An 18,186-nucleotide genomic window follows, 5' to 3' on the forward strand; every position below is an offset into this window, starting at 1 on the left:
GTCACTGTCAGGTTATATTTAATAATTTATTATAAGGTTTTAGTTGCGCAAAAAATAAATGAGAACATGGAAGGTATATGAGCAAATGGTGCAAAGCAGAAGAAAGCATGATTGAGAACATTTACAAAACAAGACACATACATATGTGGTTGTATGCGTGCATACGTATATATTCTGCTGAAACCTACAAAAGAAATCACACAGAAATTGAACAAACAGACAAAAAAATAAGTCCTTAAACAAACAGAACTAGAAGGCAGACCTGAGAATTAGGATCTATGCATCTTTTGGCCTTTTACAAATCTGCTGAATTACTGAGGACAGAATCCCAGTAAATGAAGGTGTTACCATGACAGCTGATAATCACGTCAGCAAACTGTGTGCCTGGCTCACCTATACCTGATTCCACTTTTCTCTTGAAGCATATGTAAAAATGTTGCTGGATACAGTGTTTGGCGTTTTAATGTGGGTTTTATTTTGAAAGAGGTTAGTGGTTCCTACAAATCAGGTACTGGTTCTGCTTGGTTGGCTAGGAAGAGCATCACAGCCTGACAGCAAAAAGCACATTTTGCACAGCCTTCTCCAGTGGAAAGCTTTCTTCACGTGCACAGGAAAATAGGGACCTAGTTTCTTCTGAGAATAACATGGACACAAGGCTTTTCTTCACTATCTGAGCAATAATAGCATCATGTGGTTATCCTACACTTCAGCTGAAAATCTAAAGTCCTAAACTAAAGTGTCCTTTCAACTTAAGTTGTTTACAATGTCATATACCATTAAAAACATCTTGTTTTGGTTTTCTGTACTCCTGAACAAGGACACCTTGCCATGGATGTTCGTTTTTTTTTAAATTTCACTTGCTGAAGGTTTTCAGATATACAAATGCTTGAATGTGAAATTGATGAGGATACACAGAACTGTACTACTAACAAGTTGGTTTATTTCCTGAGTTATCAAATGTCATAGCAGATAATTCTAAGTTGTGCACAGCCTTACAGATGAAACCTTGTAGCATTGGGTCATTTCTTATGGTCCCCCTGATAATGAAAATCCAAAAATAACAATGTAATGGACTTGATTACACAGAAGGTCTCATTTGGAGAGACAAATTGGAGATACACAAACATCCATAGACTGAGAAGATGGTATTGTTTTACTGCTTTTAGAGACCATCAGAATACATCCCTGCTTTACTGAGGGTAAAAAAAGGGAGAGGTTGAGGTTAAAAATCTGGAATATCAGATTGTTTTCATTATTTGTGGTACTGCCCTTATTTCATTTCTCTCTTGGTACTTTCAGCTTGTCTTTTTGAAAAAATTGCTTATTTTTGAGATTTGAAGACAAAACAAAATCTATAGTGCACTCCTTTGCAGGTATGTAATCTGTTTTAATTCAAGTTCTGTAAACATATTAGTTCTACCAGTAGGATAATCCACAGGGAAAATCACATCACACATAGCATAATAAGAACAATATGTTATTTTTTTTTCAAAAAACAATCTCAAAACAACAGCTTCATTTTTGCACCATAGTAATATCAGTGAACAGCAGCTGAACAAGTGACAAATTAAAACCACAAAGAAAACAACCCCAAACTTATCAATATTCTTATTGGTTTAAAAACTAGCAAGCTACACAAAAGAGAAACTTCCAAAAGCTCAATTTGAAATGCAATATTAGAACTCTTTAAATATTTTATGAGTCTGGCAGGTTGGGACCCAATATTTGTTGTTTGGATTATGTAAATAGACTTTCCAGTGTAAACAAACCATTGTTTATTGCTGCTTAGTTTCAATATTTCCCATAGATTTGTCCTTTCCTTTTGGAATTTTAAAAAATTCTTTTGAATAAACTCCATCAACTGTAATTTGGAAATTTTATGTTGAACAGTTACTGTGCTATTTCAAGCTGTATCACTTGCTCAAATAGTTAAGAGGGAAGAAAAAAGAATCAATGAAGTAAAATGACACAACCATGGATAGCAACCAGCTCAGCATACCATCTAAACTGTAAAATAGTTCTGTGGGTTTTTTAAGGTCTTAGAAACTTTGCCAAAAGGAAATAAATGTAGTAAAATATCTTGTCATTAAAAAACTGAGTTTTGAATACCTTGAAGGGTATTCTAGGGTAACTACCATCTGTGTGACTTGAAAATGAATATATGAGATTAAAGAGAAGTAAAACCTTTTCCATAATAATAAAAATAATCTTTTTCATTGGGTCAGAAAGGGAAATGTTTAAATTTAATGTTCAAAAGAATATTCAATGATCAATAGTACAACTAAGTCTTTCAAGGGTGTAAACTCACATCTCTTTGAAAAAGACTTCCCAATGTAGGAAAGGCAGTCACCAGAGTTTGAATCAACAGGACAAAAAGAAACTCACAGTCTATGAAAGAAGGTGAAAGTTAGAACCTGTTATTTTCTTTATTCATTTCAGACAGATTCCTTTACCTTAAAGAACTTCTCTGACTGTAATATGTTCATGACACTGCTCCTTCTGCTCTCCCATGGCAGTGAGTGTTGGGGTAAAACAGTGATTCAGTGAGGAAACAGGCTGTTCTCAGGGCTGGACCCACCAAGGAACACAAGAAGCTGGACACTCCCTCCTCTGGCAGGGTAGTTCAGCAATTAACCTTCTTTATGACCTCCACCTGACCTAAATTCCCACCCACCTTCTCTGTTAGGCACACCTAAATGTTTTGGAGAATGTCAGAAATAGCAAGTTCTAACTATACTGTGCAACTCAACCACCTGCCTCCGCTCCAGGTCTTATCCCAGGACTAGGGGACAGGAGGAGAGGACCAAGGAAACACAGCAGGCAGAACAGGTAAAGTATAGCTGCTACCAGCATTTGCTAGCTTACTCCTGACAGTTCCACATAAGAAACCTTACCTCAGAAAAAGGAAAAATTTAATATTCAGAGGATTGTTCAGATGATTGATCTCACTACTGGTTTCATTTCCAGGGGTGTTTGTTTTGTTTTGTTTGTTTGTTTGTGCGCTTTTTTGTGTTTCGTTTTTAATGGATGATTATTTTTATTATTGTAATCATAAAGATATCAGGGCACCAGGACTCTGGTTTTTCAAATTTACTTTTATATCTTATGTGCACCATGCTCCTTTAAATATGCTCTGTTACAGAGCTCTGTGAAAGCCCAAATCAATGGTATTTATTTACAGAAGCTGAAACTCTGCCTCAGTGAGTACTCCCTAGTGCAATTTCCTTCAAAGCTGAGATGCTCAATAGGAGTTAATCCTCTGAACAGCTTTGTAAGTCTGACACTAAAGGTTATTTCCAAAACCAGCCCGTCCGTCTACAAGATAGGTGCTAAAATGTTCTTTTAGGCTGCAGACCCCAGGAGTAGAAGCTGTTTGCCAAGCTCTCAGACTGTATTGTTCAAGGTGTAAGCAAGGCAACATAAAAGACATTTCCCAAACACACACATTCCTGGAGAACCTTGTTGGGCTGTAGCACAAGGCTCACCTTCACAGCTGTGCCTGGCTGGGCTGGGGTGTCAGGGCAAGTGTGGGCTCAGGGCGAGCACTGCTCCTTTGGTATCTCAGGCAAATGGTTCCACCCCCAGGCCAGACACCCACAGTGGTCTTCCAAACACTAAACTGGACCAGGCTTTTCACTGCCACCTGAAATGCTGGCTCATCCAGCATCCTTCCTGCCAAATCGCTCAGGAAATGGGAGACCCTTCCCAGTTCTCTCCCAGCCTGCATCAGACAAGTAAGCACACACTCTCTCCCCTGCCCTCTGAAGCTGGGCTCCTACACAGAAACAACTCATATTTTTAGGATGAAGAAGAGCCTGCAGGGCTTGGGAGGACACTCTTCTACCAAGAGGGTCCTTGTCTCTGCTTTTGTCCCTACCTTTTTTTAAGTTGTTGGTCTTTTCTAATCCTACAGTGCATTGAGAGTCATGAGAAGAGTATGAGAGAGACAAGCATCTGGATAACCATGGGATAAACGAGTGACGAGTTTGCCTACATTTCCTTTAAATCAGGGGAGTCTCAGGAACTGTGACATAGCCTCAGCTGTGTGTCAGATACTGCTGGGGCAGGCTGCCACCATCCCTCAGAACTGACTAGTGCCACTGCTCTGACTGATTTCTTGGCCCTGATAAGGCTTGATTTATAAAGCTGCAGATTTACCTTACTATCTGTGCTACAGTCTTATATATCCCTACATATAACTTAGGATATAATGTTTGAGCTAGAAATATCAAAGGAAATGTACAAAGCTATCTAACACACATTTCAAAAGATTATTTCTACACTACCCAAATTTTTAGCCTGTATAGTTAGATAAAATAATTAATATGAATTACTAGCCATGGCTGACACATTTCTTCTAACCTTATGCCTACTTAAAAAGACAACTTTGTAATTTTACAAAAAAAGCATCTCAGTGGTTCTAAAGGGTATTTAACACCTGTCTTAACAGTTTATTCAATTAGATTGTTACACTAAATAATTAATTTGTAGCATTAACCAGTAAATTTTATAAAATTATTTAAGTGATCAATAGCTTATCATACTAAGATATAAACAAAAGCACAGTATCTTTCTTTTTTCTTCAATACTTTCCTCTGTTTGTGCTGATGTCTATATGTGTATTTGAAAAGAGGAATGTATGTTAGAAATATTTGCATGTATTAAAATTAATCTCTTTTACTACTCTTTTTTCCCTCTGAAATAAAACTGTCTTAAGCAGACATTTATTATTTTCTTTGAAATGTCTATAATTTACCCAACAATGTTAGAATGGGAGGAACCTTCCTACAGAACTCTGTCAGAACATTTTGAAATTAGAAGAAAAAAGGTTGAGCACCTCTGTATGTATTTTTGTGGATCATAAAGGAAGATATCACACAGATCACACAGAACTCAATGAGCTGTGAAATACTCTAAATTATACTTTTGACAATACCTGGCTGCAGTGAGCTCCACAAAGCTGTGTGATAACATTGGTAGTGCATTGTGCAAAATACTGTTTTTTTCTATATTGCATAATGGGTGTCAGGCAGACTGGTACTCTGTTCTTCCAGCCAGGTTAGGGAAAATGAGCCCATCATGCTGTGTAAAGAATGCAGTGTAGAGCTGTGAATCAGACTGAGCACAGGACATTGTTTCCAGCTCCTGATGAAGGAGAAATTGAATGCCATGGGGAAGAGTTTTGTGCTCAACATGGCCCACTGCTGTGTGCGTGTTTGCCAATTTCTCCTAATCTTTTTAAAGATTACAGAATCTGGTTTTATTTTTGTTGGTTTCTTACCGCATTCTTCACTTCCTTTCATAAATTTCTCTACCTTTTTATAGTGATGATTTTCAAAGAAATAAAAGGTTAGCATGTATCATTCTTCAGTAAGAAGTCATAACACTATTTTTTTCATATATTTTCTGTTTTTCCTTGCAACCATCTCAAATCAGAACAATTTCAAAAAAGCAGGTCTGGATATCTCCTGCCACAGCTGATCATCTATGGAAACTCAGGAAATGCAACAATTAACATCCACAAGGAAAATTTTATTTTATGTCATTTATTCTGTTTGAAGTATTGGAGCAGTGATGAGAGTAAATGTTTAACTGAAACCCTTATTTTGGTTATTGGTATGGAACTGCCAAACCAGCCAATTAATTTTGTGCTATTTTCTATCCCATTCTGACTTGCTATCATACAATTTTTAAAAAGATTGAAAACAATGTGTCAGCTGATTAAAAATTAACTTCATTCATGTCAAATATTCCCACTGGAAAAAATCTACTGTAAAATATATTAATGCACTTGACAATCTCAGGATTGTAAGAGAATGTAGTAAATCTGTTGAACCTCATGAAGATTTCTACATCAAAGCAACAAAAAGCCCCAATGAAATTAATTCTTTGGGACTTTAAATGTGATGTTTAAAGATATTAACTTTTTCCTATTAGAGAACCTATTACTTTCTGAGTTTGCATTCAGCTTAAAAGGAAATATTGTCTCCATTACAGCTAGCAATATTCATAAAAATATGGACATTGTCAAATGCTTTAATTATATTTAATAATACTTAAACCTCAGTTACTTTCATATGTGTTTTAATTGTGTCTGTAAAAATCTGTTGAGCTGCATAAGCTTGTAAAAATCCTTGCAAAGTGAAACTTCCATTTTCTTCAACAGCACCACTTTGCCAACAGATACTAATATTTACGTTTCTAAGCACAATGTAATTTAAATAATTGCTGAATACACAGGACCTTCACCCATCACCTTTTACTGTCTTTTAAGGACCTGAACAGGGAGATAAACTTCTTGTTACAACAAAGGAGTCAATATTCTTTGAGGTTTTTTACATTCCACCATAAGCTTATCCTTGTTTCCAATATACCTCACCTTTTTATCTAAAATAAAAAGTGACAAGCATTTATTTGTAATATCAAGAATGAACCCTGCACACTTCATGTAGAGCGAGATTTTATAACTGCAGAATTCACATATCCAGCCCTTAGATTTTAAAATTGTGTCACTACAGTGGTGTTGCACAGTCATTATCTTCTACTTACAAAACACAGGCAGGCATTTTGACCAGTTCTCTGTGGTTAAAACTGTAAAATTCTAGTACATCCTGTTGTGTAATAAGTGTGTTTGGACAGAGTCACAAGTATTTGAATGATGTATGGAAAAATGAAATTTTCCAGTGCTATTGGATCTATTCTCGTAATCAAAGATCAACTTTTCACACTTTTTCCACTGTTCACGCCATTCCACGTGTGGATAAAAGCCACACTTACTCCTTTACAGTAGGTATAAAAAAGAGCCAAAATACCCTGATGTTAAACACTAAAGCAGAGATTAATTGGAACTCATTACTCCTTCCTTTTTAGTATTTTGTAAATAATTCTATATTTTATGCTAAAATGCACAGCCATTCAGGACAGTTATATTTTCTAATGGAAAACCACCCTGCAGTTTCTAGGTTAGCAGATGAAAACCAGCACATGTGGCTGGTGAGCTAAGTCTGGGTAGAGGTTTATACGCTGCAGGCTGATGGTCTTTGTCTGTTCTAGAGATCAAATATCTCAAAAAACCCTACTCCTCACAGTATTGCCTTTTAGACTGGAAAGCTGAGCAAGCATGAAGTTAATTCCTTTTCTGATAAATGCAGTACATAGATATGATTAACGATTGACCTTTTTTTCTCTTTGCCGTAAGCAGGTAAGGGTCGTCACAGATCGCCTGCACTTTAGCAACTTCTAAATAAATGGGTGCCTGAAGGCTGTATTTTGTACTTAAATTATTGCTATAGAGAGCACTTTAAAACACTTTTGCCCTCAGACATTCAATTTCAACCCTTCTTCCAGCAAAGTCTTATTAACTTAGAACAAAACTTGATTATAGTTTTCTGCATCCCAACAGGATTTCTATACATGTGTTGTGGAATGAAGTATTTTACCAAAATGTCACGGTAGACTTTTGACAAAACAAAAGAGAGCAGCTATTGTCAATATCTCAACACACTCCTTTGGTTTGTCAATACATTTTCAAGTTTTACTTGTAGCTTTTGTGGAACCAAAAAAGAAGAAAACAATCACAGCAAAACCTCCCAAAGACAGAACTTGATACATGTGACCATGTATCTGACACAAAAAGTAATGTCTGAATGTTTACTCAGTAAAATAGCAAAGTCCCTGCTACAAGAGATTCTCCTTTCTCTTTCACATGGGCAGATGAAATTGTTTCAAAGGAGTGTACTCACAGATAGTTCAAACTATAAATAATGACGTGTGGCTGTTGAAAAAATGGGACTATTCAAGTTCCTTAGCACCATTTGATGATTTATTAGCAGTCTCTTTCAATTTCACCTTTTCTGCACCAAGTGACTTCAAAATCAAAAGTACCAGCATGCATCAATCTATAATATTCACAGTAAAGATATATTAGTAACTATATTTAGTAATGCCATGTGTTATTGGTTCATAGGGGTGAATATATTGTTATCAAAGGGTGATTTCAAAAAAAATGTAAATCATGGTTACAATTATATTTTCATATCACATCCTCTGAAACAGAAATAAAAGCAGAAGCTTTATTTCTTTTATTTTATCATGTACTAATGCTGTTCCATTTGTACCAGCTGTACCTGGTTACCACTGAAGACATTTTGTTGCCCTCCATCCCTTTACAGCTCATTAGCTGAAAACAGAGAGCAACTCTGGGGTCAGGAGTAGTCTGTGTGCCTTGCACCGGAGGAAAGCCGAGACTGGAACAGGGTCCCATGGGGTCCCTGGGTCTATTTAAAGGCCACTGTAGTCTCTAGGCAGGCAGCTCTACCACGTGTTCCAAAAGAGAGTTTTCCTTCTGGAGGAAGCACTAGGAGCTGTACAAAGTAGTCTCAGTGGCCATCGCTTAGGTTATCAACAGGCATGTGCCAGGAATTAAAGCAATTCCATGAGAACAGAATTTTCTGGCACACTGCTGTGACAGTGTCTGCCTGGTTCTCGTGGAGCTTTTCTGAGGAACATTTGTGGAAGCTGTGTGAATACATCAGTGTTACAGTGATATCATCTGCTGTTCTGGAGTGGCACTAATGGCAGCATCCACTGGCTCTGAATACTTTTGTGCTTAGGTTACCAGCTGTCTTAGACTGTCTTACAGTACATTGTAAAGTTGCATCCTCATTTTCCAATCCTAGTGTGCTTGTGTTTGGTCTCTACAAGAAATAGGTTCCCAACAGGTCAGATTTGCTATAGATTGGTTGTGTTCTGCAGCTTTGTTCAATTTTCTGTGTATTGTATGAGACCCCACAGGTATTTTATGAATGTGAGTTGAGAGGATTGTTGCATTATGCAATGAAAGCAAAATATTTAGTAAAACTCACATATATGGCCATATATATAGCCAAAACTGCTATAATTCTCCCTTCCATCCCTTTCTTGGTGTGTTTTCTTTGAAAATAGCATCTACGTTTTCATTAACTTGAAAATACTCAGGTACTGCATAGGAAGACAAAGCCACAGACAGCAACTGCTCCCCAGTAAAAAAGAACATTATATAGATCTTATGCTTTTTATAGAAATACTAGTTGAAGTACTAGGTTAAAGTGTTTCTAGTTGAAGTACTAGGCTGAGGATTTAGATAGGTTATTAAAGTATATGGACACTGGAACTATAAAGCATATTCTCCTGTTTTGCCTTTTCCCCACTTTTGGGCTATATAGAATGACTGGTATTTAAGTCATGAGGAAGAAAGTTACTTGGACTTGAAAAATGCATTGAAACTGTAGAACATATTGAAAACTTAATTTAAGGAGTTTCAAAGAAAATATATTTAATTTTAGGGCAAGTGGAAGAATCCCAGTTGCAAAGGAATAAAAATAATTGACCATTTTCCCAAAAGGCAAATATTTGGCAAAGCTGCACTGAGTAACAGAATTACATCATCATCATTTTATATGAAATTTCACATTTAAAGTTTGCAAATTGGAAAATTTCCCTAAGCAAAATGTCAACTGAATCTTTTTCTTAAATGGAAGTGTGAATGAAGCTTCCTTGATGGGTACAGCTCTGAGAGCACCCTAGGTACAGTGCCCTGACAGCGTGGGAGAGCAGTTTTTCATTTCAGCTCATCAAAATACTCTCTGCAGGGAGCCATTCTATTCCTGAGTATGGCAGCACTGTGAGAAGGAAAAGAGGTAGTGAATGAGACAAGGAAAAACAGAAAAAACAAATAAAGGTGATTGTGGTGGGGTAGAACTGTTTCATTGAAGTGGATCGCAAAGCTTTTTTATTCAGCAGCCGTTCACTGAAAGATGTAAGTCTGCAAGGTCTCTTAGCCAGGAAAATGGTTGGAGAAAAGCTGACCATACTGTATCAGTAAATGTTTAATCAAAAGCAGAAGTTTCTTCCATACCTTTTAATACATATATATATAATGTGCATATATAAAACAACCCAACAGCACTTTTCCCGTTAAATTATAGTACATAAAACCGATTGTTTCATTGGAAAAGAGTCTATGTGTCTCCTCCTTGATACATTTCCTCAACCTGTCCTGAGAAACAACCAATGAACTGAATTCCTCTGGTAATCATGGCAATAGTTTCACACTGGGAACAGAACACAAGGCTCCTCAGATCATACAAGAGGGCAAATTTTTTTCCTCACAATTTCAAACATTTCAGGGCATCACAAGAATTACATAAATATTTGATAGCAGTTACAAAAATCTAAATGTTCAGGATAGATAAAATTCATTCCCCACCTACAGGTATGCCTTCCAACTTATTCCCTCATTACTGATTACAAACATCTACTACAGTTCGTTTTTTAAAGACGTCTTCCAAAGACAGAAAATCTCCATTGAGAGGTACTCATCCTCCTTTTGAGAGTAAACAGATGCTTGACACATGATCATACAAGATACAATGTGCATCTAGAACAGAAATCTGAGAAGGAAACACACAAAATCAAAGTAACGCTGACCAGAAAGACAAGACCAGAGCTCAGCTCTACCATGTCTGGCCCAGCTGTGGCACGGGCAGCTGCCAGCTGGGCAAGTGCCCACTTTTTTTGTTTGAGAAACAGTTTTCCCGCTTTTTAAAGTTAGGCTTGCAGGGATGGCTACCTAAATAATTTGCGAAAAAGAGGATTTTGCAGCAGTTCTGAGGACTAGACTGTGCTGCTGATAGAGATGTTCACAGCTCTTAGGGGCATGGTGAAAATTGCACGGGTAAGGGATGAATTTGTGCCCCAGGAATTTAAGATTAGAGCTGGACCAGGCAATAACCTTACCTTGATGCACCAAACCCTATTCCCAACAAAACATATCAGCCTGCTGCTCCAGTATTTGTGGATGTCTGGCTCAAAAAACACCCAACCACCCTCTAGGGCAGTGGGTGAACACACTCGGATCTGGAGTGACCCTCACAGCACGGATGCCACATCTTGAGTAGGTGACATTTCAGTGCCTCCAGCAGGAGTTGCAGGCTGTGGCAAGGACCGACAGAGGTTGTGGGTGAAGACAGGCTGTCCTGCTGGTGGGGATGGGAAGGAAGGCCCCCAGTGTCAAACGTGCCATTGCAGTGGAGCCCCAGAAGGGACCTTCTCCGGTCATGCAGAAACCTTCACACCAACCAACACAGTTTCATTTGTTTCCACCACTTTCTTACAACACAGACGTGTCCCCCCTTCCTCCCTCCCCCCAACCCCCCAACCCCCTCCTTTCTGAACATATCGACAAAAGGAACGGCAAAATAAATAAATAAAGACTTAGCCTCTGCTTCGGGGCAGCCGCCTCTCCAGGGTCCCGCATCGGCGGCGCCCCGGCTGGAGCTGCTCGGCGTCAGTGTTCACGGCAAATGGCGGGTGCAGAGGGGGCCGGCGGCGCCCCGGCCCTGGCGGGAGGCTCCAGGCTCAGCTGTCCATGTGCAGCCCCCGGCTGTCATTGCACCAGCCCCGAGCCGTAGCTGAAGGTGTAGCTGCTGGCCAGTGACAGCGGCTGCTGGTGCTCCTCGGCCTGCTCCGACGGGTAGCTGGGAAAGGTCTGCGCCCGGGACACCTTCGCTGAGCCGAGGCTGTGACCTGGAGCGGGGAGAGACATGAACACACGGGATCTAAGTGGGCTTTGAAGCTTTTCACCTCCAGTGGATTAGCTTCCTACTGTCCCACGGTGTCCGGAGAGCAGAGTTGCTTCATTGGGTCCTTTTGGGGCTGCAGAAGAGTGTATTCCCTGTGGCTAAGGGCACAGGTGGCTGACAGATTCCCAGCCAAGGCAAAAGGCCCCAGACCCAACCCAGATGTAATTTAGGGTGGCAATTACTATGTCACAGATATCTTTTCATAAAAATCCTTTCTTTAGGATTTCCCCTTCTGGGAAGCTGAGGCCCCAGAAGAAGAATGTAAACAGTGGTTATCTGCTGCTGTGGAATGCAACAGGTGCACCTGTGATTGGCCCATGTTGGATGAGTACAATTAAGGGCCAATCAAGGACCGAGCTCTCTCTGGGGCAGAATCAGAGAGAGCTCCCTTGTTATTCATTCTTTTCTATTCTTAGCTTAGCTAGCTTCTGAGAACTTTCTCTCTATTCTTTTTAGTATAGTTATAATGTAATATATATCGTAGACTAATAAATCAAGCCTTCTGAACATGAGGTCAACATTCTCGACTCTCTCTTCACCCCGAAGACCCTTGCAAGCCCTGTAACATTACTATTTCAAACTTCAGTGTCGTATTTGTGCATTTTCTACTTAATAAGTCTTAGTGATGTCAGTTATGGCTCAGGAATAACTAGTGCACATCTTTTTTACCTGAAGCGCTTCCCATGAAGGTAATGCCAGGGGTTTCAAAGGGATTAGTCCCACAAATCCCATTTCATTTACTTACTGTCCTTTGAACATGATGCCAGATTGTCAGGTATGCACAGCACCACTGTAATTCCAAAAGGAACTGGCAGTGGGATACGGTGCACATGGCAGAATAGTGTTTAGGAGGAGGATGTGCCAGGAGGTGCTCTTTTCCAGATGGCCTTGTGAATCTCATATAACCATTGATTTAATCAGCAAGATGGGAAACCACATGTGAAAAGCCATGAATGAAACTCAGGTAACTCTGATGACTCAATTCTGTAACCTGATTATTTTCCTAACTTATATTTCCTTTTGAAATTGTAATTTAATAAGTAACAAAGATAAAATTTCCGAAATGCGTATCTTCATGCAATTTTTTGTTGATGTTGTTTTTGGAAATGTATATTGAAACTTGGATTTAAAATGGTTTGGCATAATGCTTTAAAAACTATCTTAATACACTTACTACCTGTAAGAATGCAAAATCATATTTTTATGCCAACCACAGAGATATTAAAGAATAGCTGCAATGGTATAGACTCAAATACTAAAGAATTCAGCTCATGCTGACACGTTTCAGAACAATTAGCAGCTGGCCCAGTAGTGCTGGAACCAATGATGATGTTCACCAGACTTGGGAGAACATTTCCTCACTTGCATTTGGAAAAGTTTGATCATAACACATTACTGACTTCTTCATGAAAAACTCCATGGCTCCCCCTGAACATGATACTATCAGACCAATGCTGGGACCAAGAGAGAAAAAAATCCAAGTAAATGAAAAATAGAATAGAAGGTACACCTTAGTGACACTGAAGACAGTAAAACCAGAATCTGAATTCCCAGTGGCATTTTAATGATCATAAAATCAGTTTCAAAGCACAAGCAAGAAGGATGAATTTTTTATGTGTATTTTTCTTCTTTATTCATGGGGTTAAATTGACATTGGCTACCAAAACTTGGCTGAGATGAAAGGTTTTCTGCTTCAAGAAGCTTTTGCATCAAACTGAACTAAAGCTTGTGGTGACTGTGAGCTCTGAGCTACACAGTAGCTGATAATGTTTGTGAATAGTCTTAAAGGTTTTATTGCTTTAACCAACTTTCAATCATGATATTATATAAGGCCTTTATTAGTTTTTTACTTTTATTTGGGATTACATCACAATAACTGTCACTTTATTTCTTAATCTAATGCAAACCTAAACATGAGAAGACGAATTATTCTAGATTTTAATTTTTTGTTCCAAATCTGCCTCATTTCCTTCTCAGGATGTAAGATCTTGCTTTCCCTTTACCCAGAAGCACAATTATATGTCTTTTAAATGTCATAAGAGGCTGCTAAACCAGGCACATGATTTCCATGTAAAATTTGTCTCTTTCCTACTAACAAAGATAAATAAAGTATGTCAAGGTATAGCTTTCCTTCATTTTCTTAATGCATTTTATCCAAAGAGCATAAAACAATCCCTGTGACAATGAGCACTTAGTAAAGAGACTTACTAACCACAGAGTTCCTAAACTCAGGCCTATTTGCATCATCTGCTGCATCTTGTATAATTGTATACACTTTTGTACAATAGTGTAGCTTTAATGCAGGGATGAAGAGCGTCCTAATACACTAATTTCTAGCCACAGAATTTAGGCAATGTCCTAGAATGCAGAATATGAATTTGAATCTATGAGAGTTAAAAAGGAAATTAAATTCAGGTCTTTCATTTCCAAAAGCCAACACATCCCTTGCTGTTCTGTAAAGAAAAATTTGTAGATGCTAAATGTCACAACAGGGCTAGTTTTTGCCATTCGGTAGCCAAAGAGTTTAAGGAGGAGAGTTCTTCTCTCCTAACTGCTAGGATATGTAGTGAAATAGAAGAGAGACAGACAGATTGAAAAGATTAAGGCACATTTCACAGAGCCAAGAGGTCTAAGATGTCTGGTTGAGGTTCAAGCTGAACAGTATGACATCAATCTATGAAAATAATAGCAAAAAAATAGAGAACATTGGCTCAAATGAAATGGGAGAGCTACGGGTAATGGAAAAGCTACGAGTTTGGAAAGAATGGATCTAGGCAATATATTTACTTTCAAATTATATTTAAAAAAAACCAAAACTAATTAGCTTTGTTAATATACTTTAATAAATGAATAAGAAAATGATGGTGGCAAAATAATAAAATAGTCCAGAAGATTCCAAGTTGACTTAAGACTGCTAAGTAGTAAATTTCCAAAATTTAGGGCACTTTTAAGCTTTTTGTTAAAATTCAGCATATCACATACTGGAAATTCTATATTATAATAGATCCTTTTATTTTCATTCTCAAATATTATTTTAAGGTTCATACAGCTGATCAGTCTTATGGAGCCCTAGGTACTGCAGTGTCTCCAAAGTTACAATTTATGTCAGCAGTAAGGATTTTGAAACCAAAGATACAGGTAAAGTTTTTGCAGGGAAGGATTAAAGTTCCACAGCTTTCTAAGTTTCCTGCTTCAGTCACATTTGGGCCTTAAAAGGTTAAGAGAGAAGAAGAAGACTAAGAATACTGTTTGTGGATTTTGCAGCTCTTTGGTACCACAGCTGCTTTCAAGAATACAAAACTAACTCTTCCCTGCAATTCTTCAGAAGTCAGCACAAGATGAATTAGATTCACACAGATTTTATGACCTGAACATACCAAGGGACCTGGAACAGGTTTTTCCCCCCATGGCTTAGAGAGGAAAAGTTGGGTTTTTTTCTGTTCCAGGACAAGACCTTGGAAACACAAGTATTATTCAGCCTGCTTCATCCTTTATTCAAATTTACTCTCAGGATTATAGAATGCAATGAAGCTGCAGTCCAAAGCAATTAGGTATGAATGATCCATCAAGAAAATTTAATGTAACCCATTAAATTACATTAAATTAGATTTTTCCTGATCTTAATTATGTTGGAAGCAGAGGAAGTATACACAAGGATCTTATTTCATGGCATGGTGCTTATTTATAACAATTCTTTGGAGGAAAAACCCAATGGTTTCCTAGTAACAGCAGTGACTGATGTACATATAAGTAGATCGATCACAACTTCTGAGAAAAAACTTGCAGTACTAAGCTAAATGAAAGGAAAAAAAAAGAAGTGAAGAGATCCAGGGATAAGCTTTAAAAGCTCTCTTCCTGCTGCTTATTGGGAGATGATTCTGTTTTAGATTCAGAATTCAAATTCTTAAGCAGAAGGCAAGCGCCAACCATTTTTCTTTTCTAAATGAAATAAAGGTCACTCTTTTATTTTCAAATACAAGAATTCAAGGGATTCTGATCTGATGTTCATTGGCTAGAGCACTCATCTCTGATGTACAAGTCCTGTGTTAAAATTCCCCTCTGCCTGTGGGTAAGGTTCAACATTACACTTTCTGTGGAAAACCAGCTGAAAGCATTCCCTTTCTGCTCTGTGCTGGCACCGCTGCTCACTGTCCCTCAGTTGAGCCATTGAGACCGCAAAGCTGCTTTGCAGACAGAAGCACTTTGGTCATCTGGTTTGCAAGAGCCCCGCAAATCTCTGTGCTGGCAAAGCTGAGGAACAGCAACAAGCAGCCAAGGGAAGAGATGGCAGGTTTTTTCTGAGGCTGGTTTCCCTGCCAGATGGTTTGTTTGGCAAATGATGACCCGTGAGCAATGTGCCACCATGGCCACCAGACTGCTCACAGCTCTGATGCAGGAGCACTTTTGAAACCCCTTGACTGATCTTCTCCCATCCAAGATCTAATCTAATATAAGTTTATGTTTCTGCAGTACAGTGATTAAAAATTAATAGAACCAGAGGCTCCTGTGTTTCAGCTTCTGTTGCAGGCCTTTAATTACTTTATATGAGATAGCCATTAGGTAAAAATAAAGACATTTGCAGCTGCACAGCAAGCTTTCATCTGGGATTTCTTAACCTCTGAACAGATGACTTTACAAACAAAAGGATGTACTTCTAATGCATTTCTATTTTTCTGAGTAAGAGTAATAAATTTGTTTTTGAAAATAAAATTTTGTATTTCCATTTCTGAGATTATGAGCACAAAATTGAAGTCATTAAATTAAAGCCAATTGGATATCTTTATTAGTATTTTGTTTTGTATTTGGGAGTCCCTGAGACTTCACGATTCTAAGACTTCTGCAATTGCCACAGATGTCTCTATAAATGCTACGGAAAAACCTGTGCTCAAAAGAAATTTCTATGGATCAATCAGTGCAAGCTAAGAATAAATAAAGTGAATCAATTGCTCAATTGTAAAGCAGTTGTTTATTTTTAGAAATATTAATTGGAAAATTCTATTGTTCACAATAAACAGAACACCCTGGGAAGCAGGGAAACAGAGACAGATGAGATTTTATCATTGCAAAACAGGATAGTGCAAGAAGGTGGAAAAAACCCAATTAGCTAACAGATGTTTCAAGAATGAAACATTAGTAAGAAGGAGTTAGCTCTGTGTTGTTTCCTCACACAATTCTCATTGGACTAAACGCAACTCTAGAGCCAGAAAAGTTCCCAAAACTAGTACCAGTCTTTAATCTAGATGTGTATTCTCCAAGGAATTTCCCAACAGCAGTGAAAGCTCCTATTTATGCCAGAGGAGGCCCAGAGATTGTACTGAGGATATTGTTTGAATGGGGAAGCTTGTCTCAAAGTGCTTCAGCCTCTGATATTCTTTGCAGCATTTTTGTTAGGACACAGGACAGAGTGGGAAAGGCACTGTAGCTATGCACTGAAATCCCACTAGGGAAAATTAAACTCTTACTGAAAAGAATTAAATTTTTATGCTGCTTATTTCAGATGGAAGCTTTTATCCTCTAAGAGCTTTTGTTGCAAAGAAAGAGACTTCATATTTTATTCTGGATAAAGAAAAAAATTTCTCCAAAAAACCCCTCTACTTCGGTCTCAAATCAGTTAAGTGGCTATTATTGCATCAAAAAGGATACTTTCATTTAAGGCAGAAAATAAATGATTGCTGCTATCCTATTTATAAATTGATACTGGTTAAAATTCTGCCAAGTCTCTGTATTGAATATACAGTGTCTTCTATTGAGCTACTGATGACAAAGCAGCTTTTCCTTTTCTGCTCTTAGATGATTGGAATAACTAAAGCAAAGTTTCATAGCAGGACAAACTGCTACAAAGCAAAACATTTATTTTGCAGTAATGATGCAGTTGGATTGGAAGGGCATTAATTGGTACAGCAATTATTATGCTGTCACTCACAAAAAGATGCAATGGAAGGCAGCAGATGGAAACTGAAAAACAGCATAAACTACATTACAGCATATTGATTTCCATATACTTATTGAAAGTGAAACTGTGGGCCTGCTTCAGCTCCAAATAAAGAAAAACAAATTTTCCTTTGAATTTAACTGCAGTTGGAATAAAAACTCCAGGGAATACAGCTGGGCTCCAACTTTCATGTATTCTAAAATAATTTTGGATTTAATTCCATCAGATACATATATCTTTCTGAAGGGAGAAAGAATATCAAAAACCTACTCTTTGGGACAGATTTTTAAGAAAATGGTTTAGTTTGTTTATTATAAATGCTTTTGAAGAAAACTAATTTAAATTGAGAATAAAATACATAGGAAATATATGAAGAGAATGAATGACAAACTCTTACCCTCTCCCCCTTCAAAATATTTATTTTCCATTCTTAATTGAAAAATAGTTTCATTTTCCTCGGAATTTGAAATAAAAATAGTAACTTTTAAACTGCACAGCATCAAGATTAGTAAGTACCAGAGCAGATACATATTTGTTACAGAGCCATATCACTTTCCAGAACTGGAAGACTATTATTTCACTTAAAAGTCTTTGGCATTGTCATTAAGTCCTCCTCTAGAAAAGAAGGAGCTT

General features: G+C 37.8%; 1 protein-coding gene across 1 annotated transcript in view; it reads right to left on the reverse strand.

The window, feature by feature from the left end:
• Positions 1 to 11,200: 11,200 nt before the first annotated feature.
• The window catches only part of DOK6 (docking protein 6), a 241,777-nt gene continuing 234,791 nt past the window's right edge, over positions 11,201 to 18,186 (reverse strand). The window contains exon 8 of the mRNA XM_063165446.1: positions 11,201 to 11,565. Within this exon, the coding sequence (XP_063021516.1) occupies positions 11,426 to 11,565 (140 nt within the window). The 3' untranslated portion in view covers positions 11,201 to 11,425. The remainder of the gene's footprint in view (positions 11,566 to 18,186) is intronic.

Source organism: Melospiza melodia, chromosome 1 (genome assembly GCF_035770615.1).
Source record: "Melospiza melodia melodia isolate bMelMel2 chromosome 1, bMelMel2.pri, whole genome shotgun sequence".
Classification (NCBI taxonomy): Eukaryota; Metazoa; Chordata; class Aves; order Passeriformes; family Passerellidae; genus Melospiza; species Melospiza melodia.